The sequence below is a fragment of the Nymphaea colorata genome, chromosome 1 (assembly GCF_008831285.2).
Source record: "Nymphaea colorata isolate Beijing-Zhang1983 chromosome 1, ASM883128v2, whole genome shotgun sequence".
Lineage (NCBI taxonomy): Eukaryota > Viridiplantae > Streptophyta > Magnoliopsida > Nymphaeales > Nymphaeaceae > Nymphaea > Nymphaea colorata.
Window position 1 is genome coordinate 286030 of NC_045138.2, and position 22143 is coordinate 308172.

Here is a 22143-nt window from a genome sequence, read left to right on the forward strand (position 1 = left end):
TTAATAGTCCGGTGGGGTAGCAGGCCGGCAGGGCCCAAGCGCAGGTAGTTACAGGCACAAAATTACCGAGCCGCGTTGGCATGGCCCGATGCCCAAGCCTAATCGAGCATTCAGTTAGTGTTTCTCTTTTTATATGAAAAAACAAGAATGTGGGCACCTAGGTGGATGGCTGGTCTTTATGCAATATATATATATATATATATATATATATATATATATATATATATATATATATATAAAAGCTAATAATACATGACAAAAGTGCTTTATAACTTTTTTCTCTTTATTGTTCTCTCAACCACCCACATGAAAATGATCAATTTCTATTCTGTTGGAGGCCGCAACCAGTTTTTTGGAACTAGTTTTTTCTGCAATCTAAACTTATAAACATGATTTTAAGAGTGATTTGGTAAGAAAAACACACACACACAGATATATATATATATATATATATATATATATATATATATATAAAGTTAATTGTATTTTGAGTTATAATAATGTTTTTAATAATCCAAAAATGAATGCTCTTATAACATCAAAATTTGAATATTGTAGAAAAGAACAATTTTTCAAGACAATAACTTGAACCAAAACATGATTTATATAAATTTGGGTTTAATTATAAACATATTAGGCTGTTCACATTTTATCTAAAATATTTTTTAATATAAATTTAAGAGGTATGGTTTTTATCCCTTAGCCAAGCGGTATGGTGTGTGTGAGTGTGCATTAATGACATTAAGGGTGGGGATAAAGGTTTCAGACTTATAATTTTGATCTCAACTATTAACTTCTAAAATACTCTTAAGATAATATCAAAACGGCTAGATTGTTAAAAAAATGTGCTGAACATTGCATTTGGACATAAATAATTGTCCGCTTGGTTCAAACCATCATTTTCTGGTAATGTTGTACGTCTCTCTCTCTCTGTCTCGTATATTACTTTATGCGAATCTTAACATTATGATAAAGGTTAAGATAAGGCTGTTGGATTCAGTATGTATTTTTGCAACCGAGTCCAATATGCACTTCATGCGAAAAAAATTTGGATTGCAGATCATATATGTAAATTATGTTTACATAATAAAATCAGTAAAATAAAAGATTAACAAGCAATCTGACAATTCAGAAAGGGGGAACTCTAGGGGATGTAGAAGGCTTGGCTTTGAGGACCTTTCTACTAGATTTATTTAGGAGCAAGTAAAGTAAGAAATTGAATTTCTTTTTTAACACAACCTATAAAAAATTGTACCATCTAATATTTTTCTCATGTATTTTAGTATTATAAACATGTTTCACTAGATTGAAGAGAAAACAGATCACGCCACGACTGATGGGAATTAAAGTTCACATGAATGAAGAAAACATATTGAATTGGAGAGAGGAAAGAAGCAGCAATATGAACATAGCTAGTCTGAACGAGAAGAAAAATACTATGTATGGAATTGATGAAACCGCGTGAAAGGACTGAAGCCAACGAATAATAACTGACCGAATTGAGGGCCGAATTTCTTCACCCGACAAGGGTGTGTGAAGATTGGCTCTATGTCTTTTTCACAATAAAGTATACTCTCTACCACTCCCAAGACGATAATGTGGTGGTGGTGGTAATAAAAAACGGACCCACCTGCTCAGCTTGATTTTTATGAGAAGAGGACCGATGGGAGGTAGGAATCTACAAGTCAACAGTAGTTGTCAGCAGCCTGGTCTATAGGCATAGTTTTTTGCCTTTTTTTTCCGCATCCATTTGAAAATTGCTTCTCTTCCTCTGCTCTTCAATCTACCTCAGAAACTGAGAGTGGGGTTGGAGGAGATGGAGGTAGTAATAGACGCTCTTGCGCAAACAGCCATTTCCAATCTGTGGGGTGCTGTAACCAACTTGTTGAACGAGACCAAAGACTACATCTTGAATGCCAAAGGCGATCTGGAGAAGCTCCAAACGAAGCTGGCAAACTTCCAAAAGGACATCAAAGCTGAAGAACGTGACAGAGTTCCAGCAAGAGGGATCAGGTACGAAAGCTGTCTTGGACCACTGCATTCACTTCTTTTTACGAAGATGCTTCTTTTCACTTCCAACTTGGTAACAAAATCAACAAAATCAATGAAAGGCTTGATGAAATAAAGAAAGATTGAGACATGGTGTATAGGCTCAAAACAACACCAACAGGGGGTGGAGAGAACCCTGTTCATGGTGAACATGACAACCTCAGAGAGACAACCCATCACATGGGTGTACAACCATCCACGGGTAGGGGGGATGATAAAAAGGAGATAGTGAAAAGGCTCTTGTCAAATGACTCTACAGAAAGTAGTAAGACACAAAGGGGTGGTGTTTCTATTATTTCTATTGTAGGAAAAGGAGGAATCGGCAAAACAACTCTTGCAAAAATGGTCTTTAAAGAAACAGAAGAATATTTTGGGAAACGTAGATGGTGGGTTTGTGTTTCGGAAAGACCAAACCGTAAGGATTTGTTACGGAAAATATTGAAGGAAGTGCGCAAGAAATATAAAGAAGACGTTGATAGTTCCTTGAGTGAGTTGTGCACACAATTACGGAACAAGCTCTCAAAGAAAAAAATTTTGTTGGTCCTAGATGATGTGTGGGAAACGAAATGGTGGGAGGAAGAGGTAGAGGGAACATTGATGACGGGTGTAATGGGGAGCAATATTTTGATTACCAGTAGAAACAAAAATGTATCAGATGAGTTGCATGCTTCTTATATGCATGAATTACGAGAATTTAATTTTCAGCAAAGTTGGGACCTGTTTCTGAACGTGGCATTAAGAGAAGGCCAAACAGAACAAGATTTGGTGATGCATAATATCAAAGAAGTTGGAGTGAGCATAGTCAAGAAGTGTGGTGGGTTGCCACTTGTGATTAAGACAGTAGGGTCCATGATGCTTACGAAGCAAATGAGTAGGGAGGACTGGAAGTCCGTCGATGATAGTAAGATATGGGAATGGAAGAGGCCTGCAGCCTCATCATCGACGTCTGAAATAGGCGGCGATATTCTTCCTGGTCTCATACTAAGCTACGATGACTTGCCATATTATTTGAAGAGTTGTTTTGTGTATTGCTGCATTTATCCAAAGGATTATGAGATTGAAAGGGAGAGATTGATCATGCAATGGGTGGCACACGGATTGATTGAGGAAAAGAAACACATAGATGTGGAAGCGACAGCAAACCAGTACATTCAAGATTTGATAAGGCGGTGTTTGATTGAAGAAAATAATCATCGTTTTCATGGCTCCCAACTTAAATTGCATGACATTTTGCATGACCTTGCCTCATACATAGGTGGAGAGGAATATAGCCATGCCTCTATTTCTCAACGCACACGCCATATGTCATTACTTGCTATAGACGATGTAGAAGAGGCCATGCATAATGCCACAGCCACAACACATAAGCTGCGTACGTTGTTGATTAAGTCATTGCCTTCCGAGCACTTGACCAATTTCAAGTGGCTGAGGGTGTTGTCATTGAGGGGATGTGAAATGGATGAGTTGCCAAATTGCATTCAATGCCTTGCACTTGTAAAATATCTTGATCTAAGCAAGTCTAAAGTGAGACGGTTGCCCAGTTCAATCGGCAGACTCTGTAACTTGTAAACATTGGATTTAAGTCATGGTGCCATTCAAGAGTTGCCCAAGGAAATGGGCGAACTGTGCAACTTGAGGTATCTTGGGCTGAAAGATACAAAGGAATTAAAATTTGTAGCTGAAGGTCTGGAGATGCTTACTGATTTACGGACCTTGCATAGGTTTATGGTATGCGATGACAAAGGGAAGACAAGAGGCTGCAATATTAATGAACTAAAAGACTTGAAGAAACTAAAGGGAGAATTGTCAATTGAAGGTCTGCGTGGGGGAATGGTGAAAGTGATCGATCCAAAGAAAGTGGAGCTTAATTTGAAGCATGAGCTAATTGGGGTGAAATTTATTTTCGAGGAGCAAGGGGATGACAAAGTGGATAGCGCTTCTGAAGAGAGGGGTTTGCTGGAGACTTTGGAACCTCCACATGGCATAGAGAGGTTGGTAATTGGTGGTTATAAAGGAGACACTAGGCCTGAGTGGTATTTGGACACCAATTACGAGGAGCTGCGCCTAGAACGTTGTCCATCATGGGCAGCAGTGATAGGAATTAAATCATTGAAAAAATTGGAGGTCAGCAACTGCCCAACATTGGGTGCATTGCCGAGCATGCCCTTGTTGAAGTCCTTGATGATTTCGCACTGTCATGGGCTCAACACGATTGGTGACTCGTTCGCTGTGAACTATTGTGGTAGGCTGAAAACTCTCGCTAGAATGCCTGCATTGGAGTCATTGTACATTAGGGACTGTGATGGGCTCAACACGATTGGTGACATGCCGGCTGTAAAGACGTTGATTCTGATTGATTTGCCCAACTGGGAACCAACATTTACTTCTATGCCATGCTTAAGAAAGGGGATATTTGAAAAATGTCCAAAGATGGAGACATAAGGCTTGAGTGATGAGTTGGCAGGGCTCCAAAGCTGTCATTGTTCATTTGCCCAAGTGCAAGATTGGGATGGAAATTGCTTGAGCAGCTGCCTAACCTCATTCAGTTGTGGTTGGATTCAAAATCAACAGTACTAGTGCCATCGCCATTGCCATCACAGGTATCCACAGTTCTACCCTCCCTTACAGAAGACCCTCCCTTAAACTTCTGTATTTGAGAGACAACACGAATGTTGAGGAGGTCAAATGGGGAAGGGTGCCTCAGTGGGTGTGGGGTCTCTCCCAATTGGAGATATTGCGCCTATACTCTTTCTCTGAGGACATCAGCTTGGGAGGCCACTAGCAATGCCTCCCCAAACTGAGATACCTATGGCTTGAAGACTTCCCCAATCTGAAGTCTGTGGTGGAGGTGAATAATAATATTACTGCCCAACAACAACCAAATGGAACAACATGTTCCTCGGATGCACAGCAACAACAGATCGCCTGCCTCTCCAACCTTCAAAGGTTGTGGATTCGCTCATGTCCAGCACTCCATCTGCCGCAGGAGTTAAGGGACCGTCTTGGGAAAAGATTACACATATATTAATTATTTTGGTTAAATAAGTGTGTTTCCATTTCGTTACGTCTCTTCTTTCTCTCTCCCTCTTGTTTGATTTGGGTCCAGTAAAGTAAATTGAACTAAACTGGTGAGTTTTGTAATTGAAAACATATGTGAATACCAGCAGCTAACATAACATGTATAGATGATAAATGTGGTGCTGTTTGGCTCAAATAGAACCGTCGGCTTTGAATCGGTACAACAGATACTATTAAATTACCTTTTTCCTTTAAGAAGCTTTTAAAAAACCATTTTTAAATATTATTTTGTTTTACATCCATTAATTGATGCACAAAGGCCCCGATTAATTAGCCGACGATAAAATCCCAAGCTGGCCATTATTTGAGCGACCTTCAAAGTTTGGTTTTCTCATATAATAATATAAATAATTGCTTCTTTTTTTTACTTCAAAATAATTTTTTTGCAGTTTTATCTTTTTTTTTTCATGATTTTTGTTTTAACGTTTAAAACATAAGCTAAACTACTTATATTCATTTCTGTCATTACTATAAGATTATTTTTATTATTTTATCAAGTTATTTTTTATGTTTTCTTGCTAATTTTTTTATTTATTTTACTTTTTCATAACTTGTAAGGTTTTCACTTTTTTAAAAAAATGCCAAATTTTTTTAAATTTTCAACTTCACCCAAAAATACTCAAAACGACCTCACCGTTTAATACCGATTAAGATATTTATGACCATCATTGAAGTGAGATTCTCTGATCTGTCATTTCATTTGAGTTTTGTAAATTATTTTTGTGAGGAAAGGTATTCACCATTTTGGGTTAGGGCCTTAGGATTTATATTAATTCAGGATACCATGTACTGCACTATTAAGGAGTTGTTAGCCGATCAGAAAACCTATGCTCATATGTATAACATATAAAATATATATTTAACCTATCTCCACACACACACATCTTTGTATATATTTACTTATTTGGCAATACTCAACCGAGAAATCTCTAAATAAGAAAATCATTTTTCTTTATTGTCTTGAACAACCAATACTTTTGCTATACTAGGAGTTGACCTCCTCTTCATGCAAATGAAACATTAGTTAGCATCTTAACTGAATATCTTTCTCTGATTGTTCTGTCTCTAGAATTTAAAGAGATCTATTTCGTTTATGGTACGAAACAAATATTTTTCCGTTTATGAAACACTCACAAAGTGTTTGATTTGCCAAACAACCTCTAAAGAATACGACTGATTTGAATCCGATCAGTTGGCATCCCAACTTATTAAAATTAAAGTTATAGAAACATAATTCTACCTTCCAATTCTAGTTTCCATTTGATAGTATGGAATTTTGATTTTTAGAATTGAAAAATTATGTGTTTGATAAAGAAAAGTTAAATATTTTATCGCATTACAAGAAACCCTAATATCAAGTCCAGGCACCTCGCTAATGGGATCTGGATTTTCTCACCAGATCCAATTACTTTGGATCAAATTAAATTGCATCTGAAGCATTGACATCCCAGATCTTGAAATCTTGGAGGTTCAAGATCAAGCTTTTGGATCTCCACATTGGCCGTAGGATTGTCTACATATATATATATATATATATATGCACCGATTACATCACAAACTTTGTAATTGATACATCTCCAATATGTTGATGTCAAGTCAGAACTGAGACTGAGGCCCTCAAGCCTTGCTATTTTTATTAGAGATCCACTCATTTAGAGGGTGCTTGGTAACAGGAATGCTATTGAAACCCACTGTTCCATTTATCCTTTTTTTTTGTTTGTTTTTACAACACATTAATTTCGGGAACAGTATGGTCCAAAGAAAGAAGCAATCCTATTACCAAACATAAAATGTTTATCAACATAAAAGGATTTGCTAACATAAAAAGATTTCCTATAACCACAGATAAAACTTTGTAGGATAATACCGGGTCCAACTAATTAACTCGGATCCGATCTGTTTGTGCATGGGCCCATGCTTGGACGTGGGTCCAACAAAATGCTCGACATATTGCATTTTTGCCATTTTCTGGGAGATTAATTTTTTTTAGTCTGCCTAAATTTTTTTTTAATGTACTTTGTGGTTGAGGGGCCAAAATGCTTCTGTAAATTATTCGTGGACATAAGGAAATAGTTTCGAAATTAATGTCATCTCAGATTCTCAAAAAATCTCTGGGGAGATAATTTTAATAATGCATAAACTATATATTTAAATAATATATAACCATTAACTTGTCCAGCAACATTTTCTTAAAAAAAAACACATATCACGTATAGTTGACTTGTAAATGGCAACAAATCAACCTAAACTTTGTTTAATTAATTAATTTATTTAAAAGAGAGGAAATAGTTTCGTTGTATATTGTAATTTACAATATGTTCTTTGTCCAAATGAGTACGCGTTCCAGAAGTTTCCTATATATTCATGTGAATTGTTGAAATTCCTTATATAAGGAAAAAAGAAAATATATGTAGTTAGAAACAAATTTTAAAATTAAGGTAAAAGAAAAGAAGATGGAAGTTTTAAAAAGGCCAAACCTATTTAACGTGACCGTATTTAAAAGCTACAAGCCGTCAATTCCTTCACCTCATGACCACTAAATCAGACCACCTATCAAAGAAAATGGATGGCTGAGATGAAACCGATACTTGGTTCAGCCCACCTTCGCCCTTTTTTGTTGCACATAAAAAAAACCATTGGGTTTGCAAATAGGTGCAAGTCCATGGGTCAGGTTTTGGGCTGAATACGTGTCTCTTCCGTTCTTAACTTAATCGGATCTAATTTACCTAATTTTGTTTGGGTTCAAGCTTGATTTTAATTGAAGTTTACTCCCAGCTTAAGTTTCTAAATTTTACTTTTAATCAAGTTTTGTAACACCCCAAAAGTTGTATATTTAAAATTTGGATTTGGATTCTGATGCAAGAATAAAACAATACAACAGTCATTAGATTTAGTAGCGCAGAAAATTTAACAGTTTCTTCAGTTGTGTTCAAATATCAATTCAAATCCAAATATGTGAACGTCCCATGAATTAGTTAGGGTTAGAACACCTCCAGCTCAAATTTAATTGTTGGTATCCCAAAATTTGAATTAATTTCCAAATCTACCCGTTTGGGGCCCTAATTACAAACAGAAGCTTTTGAACCAATCTCGAACGCTATATGCATTCAGTCATTGATTGCTTCGGACTACGAGCAATTGACTCATTAAAGACAAGCCCAAAAAGCATTATGTTTCGCTTGATTTAGAAAAAGTAATCACCAAATATAATTGATTTAATTATTAATGTCTTCTTCATTAACATATGCATTTGAGAGGTTATAGTTGGGACAAGTAGAACCGTCCTGACCACACCTTGAATAAATAAGGGATGGGAATTGGGGTGAAGCCGGCAATTTATGGATAATAGTAAATTTTTAACAATTCATTTCTCTCGCTCTCTTTCTCTCTCTAACACGTTGAAAGAAAAACATCTGAACCGAAATTCACTACCCTCTCTGGCCACTGACGTAGAGAAGCCATTGTTCTACTCTTCACTTCATTAAACCTAATATCCAGATATATTTGAATTTTGGAAAATAAATAACATTGTACCAAATCTTAGAATGTTAATGAAGTGTTTGTTTCACAAAATTTGATAGATGAAGGCTATAGAATTAAACCAAAAAAATCTGACATAATTACCAATTAATTATGTGAATATTGGAAAATAACGATACCATAGCCTTAAGGGGCATAGCGTAGCTGGTCGGGCTAGAGGCTTGCAGGTCTCTATTTTGATTCCCATGGGTGTTATGTTTCTATGTCTTAAGGCGGTAGGGCGCGACATCCAAGTTGAAGGGTGTCCCGTTCTCACTGACACCAACGCAGCTCAGGACCCCGGAGGCAGGGGGAATGGGGGGGGGGGGCCTTCGGGCGTCGCTTCTGGCGGTGGGATTGACACTCTCGCTCACTCGAAAACTTTTGGCATCGCTTGTTTTATAAGGAAGCAGGTCACAAATACCAAAACACATAATGATCAATTGTAAAATCAAAATTCAAGACTATCAAACACAAAGGGTAACTAGAATTGGAAATTTCATTCCAATTCTAGTTGGAGGTGGACTTTCTTTTCCAGAATTTTAGTTCTAATATCAAAATTCAAGGTCCTCAAATGCCCCCTAAGGTTAGTCCTCTAAGGATTTCCAAAAAGTGTTTATGGCATCATTGAAGGTGGTTGGGAAGAGGTGGCGATTCAGTTCTTTCTAAGCAGGGCCAAATTGTTGAAAAATTCTTCCATGCACACTTGATAAGGGTGCATTCTAAGAGGTCGTTTGATGGCCATGGAATGCGTGGAACAGAACATATGCATTCCGTTTACATGATTTTCAAATCAAACACTGCATCAACGGATCAGATTCAAATTGGATATACGGTCAGTTATATCTACTTTTTTAGATAATCATATATTCGGATTCAAATGGGAATAAAGAAAAGTCATATCCGAATAAATCTAATTTGATCGTCTAATTGACAACAAACCACAGCAAATCTTAATTTTGAATCTAAGTGTTTGAACTTCTAATAAATCGAATATGATAATACTGTAAATTTGGTTTGAATTTGATGCAACAGAGTGTCTTTTGTCTCAAATCAGAAAGCCCAAAGTGCAGGAAAGACCATCTCACTTTGCCATAAGCTTTTGAAATATCTAATTTGAGGAGAAAAAATTGTTCTATATGCCCTTATCCAAGCTGTTGTCGCTTCAAGAGCAAGGTGCTTGGATGAAATATATTGGGGAGATAAGATGCCATTGTTCTCGGCCAATAATTGTGCTAAAACAATCTTCATTCTCTCAGCCGTGAACTTAGCAACTACCTCACAAGCTTGTTTGTGATGAAGAAATTTCTCACCACTCGAGCCGCATTGTTTGCATCCCAAAATTTCTTTTGGTTCACCAATGAGAACTTGCTTTGCAAAGTGGAAAAGGGTCTATTGGCCGTCAGTGTGAGACCTAGTTTTTCTGGTGCTTTGTTCATTCTTGGTGCATTTTCACATTCATTTAAGTATTATCCACCATCTAAAAAGAAAATTAGATAAGTCATTCATACCACAACATACATATAAAATAAAAAATGAGTATGCTATCAAGCCAAGTATAGTTTGATAACCATCATGTGTACTGCACTGTAATATTGGCCTTCGTGAAGTCAAGAGATTTTAGGTCAAGCAAAATTGGAGTTTATATATATATATATATATATATATATATATATATATAGAGAGAGAGAGAGAGAGAGAGAGAGAGAGGGAGAGAGAAGTCTAAAGGGGAAGAGAAAGGAGAGCGGAGAAGAGGGTGGACAAGAGCGGGTCCATTTGACCTCATAATGGCACCTCTAATGTGAAGATCAACACTGATCCTAAATACCTTCAGAATAACACCCTCTAAAAATCAAACTGAAGCCGTTGCTATAGCACGCCACCTAATCCGAACGTTGCTCTACACATCACTTGGTAAACCGGAGTGGGGGGGTAGGGAGAGAAAGAAAGAGAAATCAAAGAGAAAAAAAATAAAAGAAAAAGAGAGAGATAGAAAGAGAAATCGAAGAGAGAACAATTTCATAGGAGGGAAAGAAAGAGAAATCAAAGAGAAAATTATTAAAAGGAAAAAGAGAGAGATAGAAAGAGAAATCGAAGAGAGAACAGTTTCATAGGAGAGAAAGAAAGAGAAATCAAAGAGAAAACAATAAAAGAAAAAAGAGAGAGATAGAAAGAGAAATCTAAGAGAGAACAATTTCATCAGGACATAACTATTATTTCAAAAAACTCCATATGTACATTGGAATGCCTTTGACTGATAAAAAGTTTCTCATCAGTTTCACTTTCACTTTGTTGTGTTTGTGAATCTCAGTAGTTATAAGGTGATCCGATTTAGATCTGACTCGTCACATGTTGTTCAATTTGATTCTGAATTGTCAGATTTCTATTCGAACACAGAAAGTAGATAACTATGCAGAAACTTTAACATGTTATTGGAAAATCAAATATTTATCGGACTAAAAGAAACCCAAATATCAAGTGTACGTACTTGCTAATGGGATTTGGATTTTCTTACCAGATCCAATTACTTAGGATCCAATTAAATTGCATGTCAACCATTGACATCCCAGATCTTGAAATATCGGAGGTTCAACATCAAGTCTGTGGATCTCCACATTGACCTTAGGATTGTCTACAAAGAAAAAAAAAAAAAAAGTGTGGATTATGTCACAAAATGTGTAGTTGATACATCACAAGTCAGAACTCAGACCCCTGCCCTCAAGCCTTGCTTTTTATTGGAGATCCACTTATTGAGAGGGTTTTTTTTTTTTTTTTTTTTTGCACAAGCAAGTAAATAGAAAAATTAATTAAAAATGTTTAAAAGTCATTAACAGTACATATGCAGTGAAAATAGGTAATTGTTTATTCTTAATAATGTATACAACACGTTTAATTTTACAATAATATAATTATACAATTTTATGACGTTATCTGCATTTAATTATTAGTAAAAATGCAATAGAATCAAATTAAAAATTAAACATTATCATCTTTAATTCAGAGGGGAAGGGGCGTCCAGTTTTTTTGACTTGGCTATACTGTACTAATGACACAAGCAACGTATCTTGTTTTTCTTCTCATTAGCTCAAAGCACCCTATTCTTTAAGGACAACGAATCTCTTCTCGAGTAAAAGAAGAACATCAAAGTATCTAGCAAATCTTTAGTAAAGAAGAACTTTATTTTTTTTTTTAGTATGAAGAATCTTTATTTAGGGGTAGAGCTAAGGATGTCGATGGATCCAATATCCGACTTAATTTGGCATGCAAAGAAAAAAAATTGACATCCGATTAAGAAATTGGATGTATTTGGATTTAAAAAATGCAACTATATCAGATTTGGATTTGAATTTATATGCAAATGTAAAGAACTTTTAAAACTTTCAAAATTTATATGTAAATGTAAAAAATTAAGTTTAATATATATATATATATATATATATATATATATATATATATATATATATATAATTTGAAAATTTTTATTTTGTTCCCTGCTAAAATTTTGAAACTATAGTTTGACCCCTACAACAAAAAAATTTCTGGCTTTGCCCCTGCTTTCACATATGAAAATATAGTATGCATTTCATTGTATAATTAAAAGTTGGATTCAGACTTGGATCATGTTAAAATGAAAATCAGATATCGGACCGGATCTGGACTGTAAATTTTAAAATTGGATTCACATTTATTTTTTCTTTCATTGATATTCAAATCTAAATACGTGAACCTCTGATAATCGAATAGGGTAATGCCATACATTCAGTTCGAATCTGATCTGATGGGGTATCTTTCTTTTGCCGGCCATACGCCACGCAAGGTCGGGGAGAGAATGGGACTGCCTTTTAGAAAGATACAAAAGACAGCACATCTTCCCTTCCGTTTGTCGCGTTGACGATTTGTCCTTGTGAAGAGAGATTTTGTCTGAGATCAAGAAAGAGCAGTAGTTGTGAGGAGCTTCAGCCTGCTCATCCGGTAAGAGAAAGTATTTCTTCTTCTTGCTTCTCTTACCTTGTTTCATTAATCGATTGCCATTCTCCCCGTCTCTTGATTAGTCTAATTCCAAATTCATATTTTTGGAGGCCAATTGATAAACAAATTGATCCAAACCTTGTGTCTGTAAACATCATTTTTTTTCATCAAAATTAATAAATTTAATAACCATATGATTAAAGCAAATCGATTAATCATATCTCATTAGTTTATCTTACAAGAACATTTATTTACTTAATGTATAGAAAGAAAACAGAGGGCTTCAAAAGTCAGCTATTTATAGTATATCAGTATCCATTGAGCTAAAAATAGTTTTATGTTTCAGAAAAATTGAATTATATTAACGCATGATATTGAGATCATGCAGTGGCCAGGTCCGATATTTCTTGCTAAGGGGCAGTAATACTTCACTTGAAACTTCTAACAGGCAACCAATTAGGGATGTCAATGGATCTAATACTTCACTTGGAACTGGAATTTGACATTCCAATTCTAATGTGGGAAGGACATTTTTCATTAATTTATTAAAACATAAGCAAGACATTTTTCCAATTAGTAAATTTGTCCCCATAGCAATTTAGTGTCTCATTTATAGAAAATATATGTTAAAGTAATTTTCATGAAATAAAAATTATTTTGTCAATTTATTGTTCTTTTAGAAAATGTAAGTGCATTTTATACTCTTCAAAATATTAGTCACAATATACAAAGAACTTAAAGTAAACTCATCATTTTCTCTCTCACTATATGTACGCACTATAAATTTAGCTACTATATCTAACATTTTTATTCTTTTTTCATTTGTCAAATCAAGTTAAACTATTCAAGAACATTACCTAAAGCTTTTCAATATCAACAATATTGGGATACGTTTCTATTTTTCGTTTTTCTTATAAATTACATTTTCCCACATGTTTAATAATCTAAATGGCCCTTCTAAGAATTTTCAAACTATTAGAACATTGATTAGGAAATATGTGTTTCTCTTCAATTGCTGTGGGAACAAATTTATTAACTGAAAAATGTCATTCTCATATCTTAATAAATACTGAATAAGTGAGCATGAACATTTTGCCCTTTTTAAGGGGTAGTTTGGCTGCAGGGACACATTGTGAATGTTCCATGAATCTGCCCAAAAAAATGAAAAAAGGTTCACTGAACAATATTTCTCCTGTCCAATGAACATTCTATTATGATGGGCAGTGAATGATTTCGTTTCATAAACTAATTGGATATGTTCATTAATCCATTTGCATCCTACCTCGCTATATAGTTGTAAAGGAGGCCCTGAGAAACCAGCAAGAAATCTTAGCATGCATGTCCACTGGAATCTGGTATCCATCGGATCCAGTTACCGAACTGTACCAAATCTGAATTGGATTACCAATAAGATTTGTTTTGCTTATTCTTCTTTTGGAGTTTTTTTTTTTTAAGAACTCTCTTCTGTTTTCGACATCTCATTCTAACAGGAAAATTTGGGTTCCAAAGAACACAGTGTTCCTATTATCAAACACACTGTGTTCTTGTTGCTATTCCTTCTTGTACACTTCCAGGCCTAAAAGTTAGAACACTTAAGGCTGTACCATAGAATTTGTTCTTATTGATGTGCAGCTTTGTGATTAAGTGGAAAAGTTTAAGTTGTTTGCTCACTTAACTTAAAACACTAAAAAGAATATCTCGGTTCTACAGGACAATCATACCCCACTTTGTATCGCAAGAAAAACCAATCTTCCTTTTGACTTGAACTGTAGTAATTTTACAGTTGTACTCTTTCTTGTTTTTCCACTCCTCTTGAAAATTTCTGTTCCTCTTGCTCTTGCATCTACTGAAAAAGCAGGGAAGATGGCAATAGTAATCGACGCACTTGCAGAAAAAGCTATTTCTAGTCTATTGGACGCTGTAACCAGTTTGTTGAGAGAAGAGGTGGACCTCATCTTGAATGCCAAAGATGAACTCAAGAAGCTCCAGAGGAAGCTGGAACACTTGGAGGTGTCCCTTAAGGATGTAGATCACAAGCCCTTTTTCAGCAGCGAGCGCGACAGGTATCTGGAGGGAGAGTTGAAGGACGTTTTTTACGATGCTCAGGACATCATCGAAAAATACCAAACCGAAATTAAGCTCAGCAAAAGGGAGAACGATTCTTTAACTTCATGGAACAAGGTAAGAAAGCCCTGGATCACTCTATCCTCTTGCTTTAAGGAACATGTGCGTGCTTCCTACAAATTTTCTAATGAAACTAAGAAAATCAATGAAAGGCTTGATGCAATAAAAAAAGATTGGGAAATGGTGGATCTACTCAAAACAACACTCAATAGAAGGTTTGAGGACCCTGTTCATGGTGAACATGACAACTCCCGAGAGACAACCCATCACATGGGTGCACAACCACCCACAGGCAGGAAGGATGATAAAAGGGAGATAGTGAAGAGGCTCTTGTCTGACGAATCTGCACATAGTAGTATGACTAAGAAGGGAAGTGTTTCCATTATCTCTATTGTAGGAAAGGGTGGCATCGGCAAAACGACTCTTGCAAAAATGGTTTTTAGTGAAATCGAACAACAGCTTGGGGAACGTAGGTGGTGGGTTTGTGTTTCAGAAAGGCCAAACCGTAAGGATTTATTGCAGAAAATACTAAAGGAAGTGCACAAGAAATCCAAAGAAGACATTAACGGCTCCTTGAGTGAGTTGTGCACACAATTACGGAACGAGGTCTCAAAGGAAAAATTTTTGTTGGTCCTAGATGATGTGTGGGAACTAAACTGGTGGGAAGAAGAGGTAGGGGGAACATTGATGGGGGGTGCAATGGGGAGCAAAATTTTGATTACCAGTAGAAAGAAAGATGTATCAAGGGGATGGGTGCTTATTATATGCATCCATTACCAGAACTTAGTTTCCACCAAAGTTGGGAGTTGTTTATAAAAGAGGCATTAGGAGAAGGTCAAGCCGAACGGAATTTGGAGATCCATAATGTAAGAGATGTTGGAGAGAGCATAGTCGAGAAGTGTGGTGGGTTGCCGCTTGTGATTAAGACGGTAGGGTCCATGATGCGTACCAAGCAAATAAGTAGGGAGGACTGGCAGTTCGTTGAGGATTGTAAGATATGGGAATGGAAGATGCCTGCAGCCTCAACGTCGTCGTCTGAAATAGGGGGCCATATTCTTCCTGGTCTCATACTAAGCTACGATGACTTGCCATATTATTTGAAGAGTTGTTTTGTGTATTGCTGCATTTTTCCAAAGGATTATGAGATTGAAAGGGAGAGACTGATCATACAATGGGTGCACGGATTGATTGAGGAAAAGGAAGGCAGAGATGTGGAAGCGACAGCAAGCCAATGCATTAAAGATTTGATAAAACGATGCTTGATTGAAGAAATTGATTTAAAGAAAATCAAATTGCATGACATTTTGCATTACCTTGCCTCATATATCGGTGGAAGGGAATATAGCCATGCGTCTACTTCTCAACACACACGCCATATGTCGTTACTTGCTGCAGACAATGTAAAAGAGACCATGCATAATGCCACAGCCACAACACATAAGTTGCGCACGTTGTTGGGTGCATCCTCGTGCCACATGACCAATTTCAATTGGTTGAGGGTGCTGTCATTGAGGGGATATAGGATGTATGAGTTGCCAAATTCCATTCAATGCCTTGCACTTCTAAAATATCTCCATCTAAGCTGGTCTAAGGTGAGAAGATTGCCCAGTTCAATCAGCAGACTCTATAACTTGCAAACATTAGATTTAAGTTATAGTAGAATTGAAGAGTTGCCCAAGGAAATAGGCGAACTGTGCAACCTGAGGTATCTTGGGCTGGAAGTTACACAGGAATTGAAATTTATAGCAGAAGGCTTGAGGAAGCTTACCAATTTACGGACCTTGCATAGGTTCGTGGTATGCGATGACAAAAGGGGCACAAAGGGATGCAATATTAGGGAACTAAAAGACTTGAACAAACTGAAGGGAGAATTGTCAATAGAAGGTTTGGGAGGGAGTAGAAAAGCAATTGATCATGTAGGAAATGCTCAATTGCTAAAGGAGAAGCATGGCATAATCAGTTTGCTATTAAACTTTGGGTTTGCGACATGTAATGACAAACAGAGCAGTGCTTCTGAACAGAGTGGTGTGCTGGAGGCATTGGAACCTCCACTTGGGCTGGAGTGCTTGAAGATAAGTGATTACAAAGGAAAGATTCCAGCTTGGCATTTGAAGACTGAGTATTATACCATGCTACATTCACTAAAGCTGGACAGTTGCTATTTATGGGAAAAACTAATATGCATTACTTCATTGAAAGCAGTATATGTCAACAATTGCCCAGCACTATGTGAAATAGCTAGCATGCCTGCCTTGGAGTCGCTGGAGGTGAAAGATTGCAGCAGCCTAGAGCAATTACCTCGTCACATGCCGTCTCTCAAGTCGTTGAAGGTGGACGATTTGCCCAACTGGGAGGGTTGGCCAGCAGGTGGATCAGGGGAAACAACACTTACTTCTATGCCTTGCTTAAGAGAGGCAGATTTTGCGAATTGTCCAAAGATGCAGACACAAGGCTTGATTTATGCGCTATCGCAACTGGCAGGGCATGAGGGTCAAGCGACTCAGCTCCAAAAGCTGTCAGTGCAGAATTGCCCAAGTGCAAGATTGGGATGGAAGTTGCTTGAGCAACTGCCTAACCTCATTGAGTTGGAGTTGGATTCAAAATCAGCAGTACTAGTGCCATCGCCATTGCCATCACAGGTATCCACATTTCTACCTTCCCTCAAGACTCTGGAATTGAGAGACAACACGAATGTTGATGAGGAGGTCAAATGGGGAAGGTTGCCTCAGTGGGTGTGGGGTCTCTCTCAACTGGAGTACTTGAGCCTAGATTCTTTCTCTGAGGAGATCAGCTTGGGAGGCCACTGGCAATGCCTCCCCAAACTGAGAAGGCTATGGCTTCATGACTTCCCCAATCTGAAGTCTGTGGTGGAGGTGAATAATAATATTACTGCCCAACAACAACAAAATGGAACAACATGTCCCTCCGATGCACAGCAACAACAGATCGCCTGCCTCTCCAACCTTCAATCGTTGTGGATTGTTAATTGTCCAGCACTCGATCTGCCGCAGGAGTTAAGGGACCGTCTTGGAGGAAGAATGATAAAAGTTCTCTAAAATGTTTTAGTGTTTAAAATTGATGACGATCTGAAACTATTTTTTTTGGTTAAATATGTATCTTTTTTCATTTTGTCGGCTATTTTCTTTCTCTCCCTTGTTTGATTTAGGTCTTGTAAATATTTTATGTTATGTTTTTTATCTCCAAAAGTAAAGATCCCATGTATGGAAGTGCAAATTAAAATTAACATTCAATGAAGGTAACTCCCATGACACTAAAGTGTACACGTCACATGCCCCTCACAACCAAGGCTGCCATGTTATATATATATATATATATATTAAAATGATCGACAATGTTCCGGCTATTCAGATTCCGAATTCTTTTGGATTTGTATCAACGAGTCAGGACTGTCCAAGAAGTGTTTGTTTCACAAATTAGATAAATGAAGGCTAAAGAAGTAGATCAAAAAAAAAAACTGAAAAAAATACCAATTATGTGAATATTGGTACATAAACGACACCATATATGAATGATGCAAGCGTGCTTTTTGGTCAAATAGAAGGCAATGTACTTTGGCCTGAATCGGTACAGATACTAAAATTACCTTTTTCCTTTAAGAACATTTTAAAAAACAATTTTGAATGTTATTTTGTTTTATATACATCAATGGACGCATGCAGGCTCCGATTATATTTTTGTTTTTCATCTTTCGGCCATTAATATGCATCAAATGACATGCACAAGTTTAAAACACATACACGCAATCTCAAAAATGGGTTTATATTCTTAACTCTTGAGAAGATGCACTAGCTGTATACATTCCTTCACTATCATTTATAGCTCATGCACTTTTTAGTTTGTGGGGATATATGGAAGTATTAAAATTTTCAATGTGTAAGGTTCTAAGAAATCACACCAACTATGTCCATTTCAAGCTTTTTGGCATCACTTGTTTTACAAGGAAGCAGGCCCTGCCTGCTCGGCCATTCTTGAATTATAGACTCATTCTTGAAGGGACTAAAAGTTTTTCTTCTCTCTTTAGGGCACATGCCATGATGATTTTAATACACTAATTCCAAAATTTTAATTCTTGTTTCATCAAACACATAATTTTCAATTCTAAAATCAAAATTTCAGACTATCAAACACGTAGGAAAACCAAAATTCAAGGTCGTCAAATGCCCCCATTAAGGTTAGTCCTCTAAGGCTTTCCAAGAAGTGTTTATGGCATCATTGAAGGAGGTTCCACCAAATGGGGTAGTTGGCCAAGTAGTTCCCTCTAAGCAGGCCAAATAATTAAAAAATTGGCTTCTTTCAAGCACACTTCACAAGGTTTCACACTAGGAGATAGTTTGATGGCCATGGAATGTGCTTAACAAAACACACACATTCCATTTAAATGATTTTCAAATCATGTGCTGCCCACGCGGATCAGATTTCGATCAGATATATTCTTAATCATATCCACTTTTTCAAATATTCGCATATTTAAATTCAAATACAAATTTAAAAAAATCATATCTCAGTCTGAAATTCAAGTTTACAATCCAAATTTGATCCAAATCCGGTTTTTATATTTATATTCAAATCCGAATCAGAATTTTCATCCAAATTTTATCAATTTTTAGCATTAGACAAGATATCTGTCAAAAAATAAATCTGATCGAATATTTATATATATCCAAATTCAAATATGAACGGATGACATTTCTTAAATCCGAATTCAATCTTCTGATATTTTTTTACATTGAATTTTTTCAAATCGATTTGGTTGAACATTTGATTCAGATCGGATATATTGACAACCCACTGCCGGACATGGTGTTCTGGGTGAATGGCTGGACAGGAGTATAAATTACTCCCTTGTTCGTCTCCTGCCCTGCAGTGAACTCTACTTGAGCCCTCTTCTCTGTCTCTCCTTATCCTCCGCCTCTAATTCTCTCGTCCTTTTCTCTTGTTCGCTCTATCTTGCGCCCTTGCCTATGTCTCTCTGTTGCTCATTGTCACCCTCCATTCCAGCTACCGCTCTTCAAGCAGAAGTTTCATCCATCTCTATCGTCACCAGGGGCGGTGCCAGGATTTTCCTTAAGGGCGGGCAGACAGTCCAACCTCTTGATCTGGATATGGCCAAATTGAATTCAATTCTAAAAAATACATTGCGCGCACTTAAAAAAATTATAATTTTTAATGTAAATTTTTTTTTTTCATTCGCCAGGGTGGGGCCATGGCCTTTTCCAGGTGAACAATTTAATATTTATCGGATTACAAGGAACGCTAATATCAAGTCTAGGTAGGTCGCTAATGGGATCTGGATTTTGTCACCAGATCCAATTACTTAGGATCAAATTAAGTTGCATGTGAACCATTGATATCCCAAATCTTGAAATCTTGGCGGTTCAAGATCAAGCTTTGGATCTCCACACTGGCCTTAAGATTGTCTACAGTATATATATATATATATATATATATATATATATATATATATATATATATATATATATATATATATATATATATATATATATATATATGGATTACATTACAAACTTTGTAATTGATACATCTCCAACATGTAGATCTGAAGTCAGAACTCAGGCTCGTGCCCCCAAAAGCATTGCTTTTAATGGGAGATCCACTTATTTAGAGGGTGCTTAGTAACAGGAATGCTATTGAAACCCACTGTTCCATGGATCCTTTCTTTTTGTTTGTTTTTACAACACATTAATTTGGGGAACACTATGTTCCAAAGAACGAAGCAATCCTATTACCAAACACGAAGTGTTTATCAACATAAAAGGATTTGCTCAACAATCACTTTTGCTCAACGTATAAAAAGATTTCCTATAACCACATAAAATTTTGTAAGATAATATCGGGTCTAACTAATTAACTCGGATCCGAATCAGTTTGTTCATTGCCCCATGTGACTTTTTCCAATGCGTCACCTCTTTGGACGTGGGTCCCATCTCTATGGAAGTCAATGAGGCCGTTCTTTTACATCCAACCGCTTTTCTCTCCCTCCCTTTCGCCGTTACTCACGGATTCCATATACTCCAAGTTTTGCCCGTCAAACTATTGGCATATTGCATTTTTGCCACTTTTTCTCTGATTAATTTTTTTAGTCTACCCAAAAACTTTTTAATGTACTTTACGGTTGACTGACGAAAATGCTTCTGCAAGTAAATTAATGGCAGTACAAGAAAAACTCAGGGAAGATAATTTTAATAATGCATAAATTATATATTTAATAATATATAACCATTAACTTGTCCAACAACATTTAAAAAAAAAAACACATACTAGTATAGTTGACTTTTAAATGCTACCAAAGCAACCTAAAATTTGTTTAATTAATTTATTTGTTTAAAGAAAAGAAAATAGCTTCCTTATATATTATATTTTACAATATGTTCTTTGTCCAAATGAGTACGCGAGAAGTTCCCTATATATATTCATTCCTGTGAGTTGTTGAAATTTCTTATAAAGGAAAAAAGAAAATATCATTTCTTGGTTCACGTGAGTTGTTCAAATCCAAATATGTGAACATCCCATGAATTAAATAGGGTAAGAATACATCCAGATCAAATTTAATTGTTGGTATACCAAAATTTGACTCGACCAATTATTTTCTAAATCTATCCGTTTGGAGCCCTAATTATAATGGGCAGTGGTGATATCATTTTTATAAACATGAGCTTTTGACACAATCCGAACGCTATGTGCAGTCAGTCATTAATTGCTTCGGACTCTCATTAAAGCCAAGTCCAAAGAGCATTATGTTTCAATTGATTTAGAAAACGTAATCACCAAGCATAATTGATGTAATTATATACGTCTTCATTAATCCATGCATTTGAGAGGTTACAGTTCGGACGCGTGCACCCGTCCTGACCACACCTTGAATAAATAAGAGATGGGTATAGGGGTGAAGCTAGAAACTTATGATTAAGGGTCATTAATATTAAATTTTAAATTTTTGACAAAAATAAAAACTAATTAATGAAAAACAAACTGCCTAAGATGTCAACATACAAATGACTTTTTCTTTTTGCCGACACGTTCCTTCCGCTTTCTCATGGGTACCATGAAATTAATTTCATAAATAAGTGGTTGTTAATTTAATGAATCCGTCTCAATCATGAATATGATATAAATAAAAGAAATTCATAAAATATAACAAACTATTTATCTTTGTCAAGCGACCCCGTTAACCATTGTATCAAATAAATTTGATTTTTTTCAGATAAGGCAAAGTATAGTGGCAGATCCGCTGCATGACAAAGGTGTAATTTTTTAAAAACATAGGGGTGGTTAACAACCTTGAGTCAAAAATAGCAAGTTTCGCAATTTTAACAAAAAGAAAATTCATTTCTCTCTCTCTCTCTCTCTCTCTCTAACACGTTG

General features: G+C 36.2%; 1 protein-coding gene across 1 annotated transcript; it reads left to right on the top strand.

The window, feature by feature from the left end:
- The first annotated feature begins 1690 nt into the window (after positions 1 to 1690).
- Positions 1691 to 17937, top strand: LOC116260577 (putative disease resistance protein RGA3). The gene is made up of 4 exons (XM_050079395.1): positions 1691 to 3616; positions 3728 to 4471; positions 14474 to 15316; positions 16135 to 17937. The coding sequence occupies exons 1-4, from the start codon at positions 2140 to 2142 to the stop codon at positions 17793 to 17795; spliced, it is 4725 nt and encodes a 1574-aa protein (XP_049935352.1). The 5' UTR covers positions 1691 to 2139; the 3' UTR covers positions 17796 to 17937.
- The last annotated feature ends 4206 nt before the right edge of the window (positions 17938 to 22143 follow it).

Bases quoted from the DNA above. Each gene is read 5' to 3' on its own strand.
- LOC116260577 (XM_050079395.1), top strand. From the start codon at position 2,140: ATGGTGTATAGGCTCAAAACAACACCAACAGGGGGTGGAGAGAACCCT. The intron at 4,472-14,473 runs GTCCAAAGATGG...CTGAAAAAGCAG, and splicing joins AAAGGGGATATTTGAAAAAT to GGAAGATGGCAATAGTAATC. The intron at 15,317-16,134 runs GTGAGTTGTGCA...TACTTGCTGCAG, and splicing joins AGACATTAACGGCTCCTTGA to ACAATGTAAAAGAGACCATG.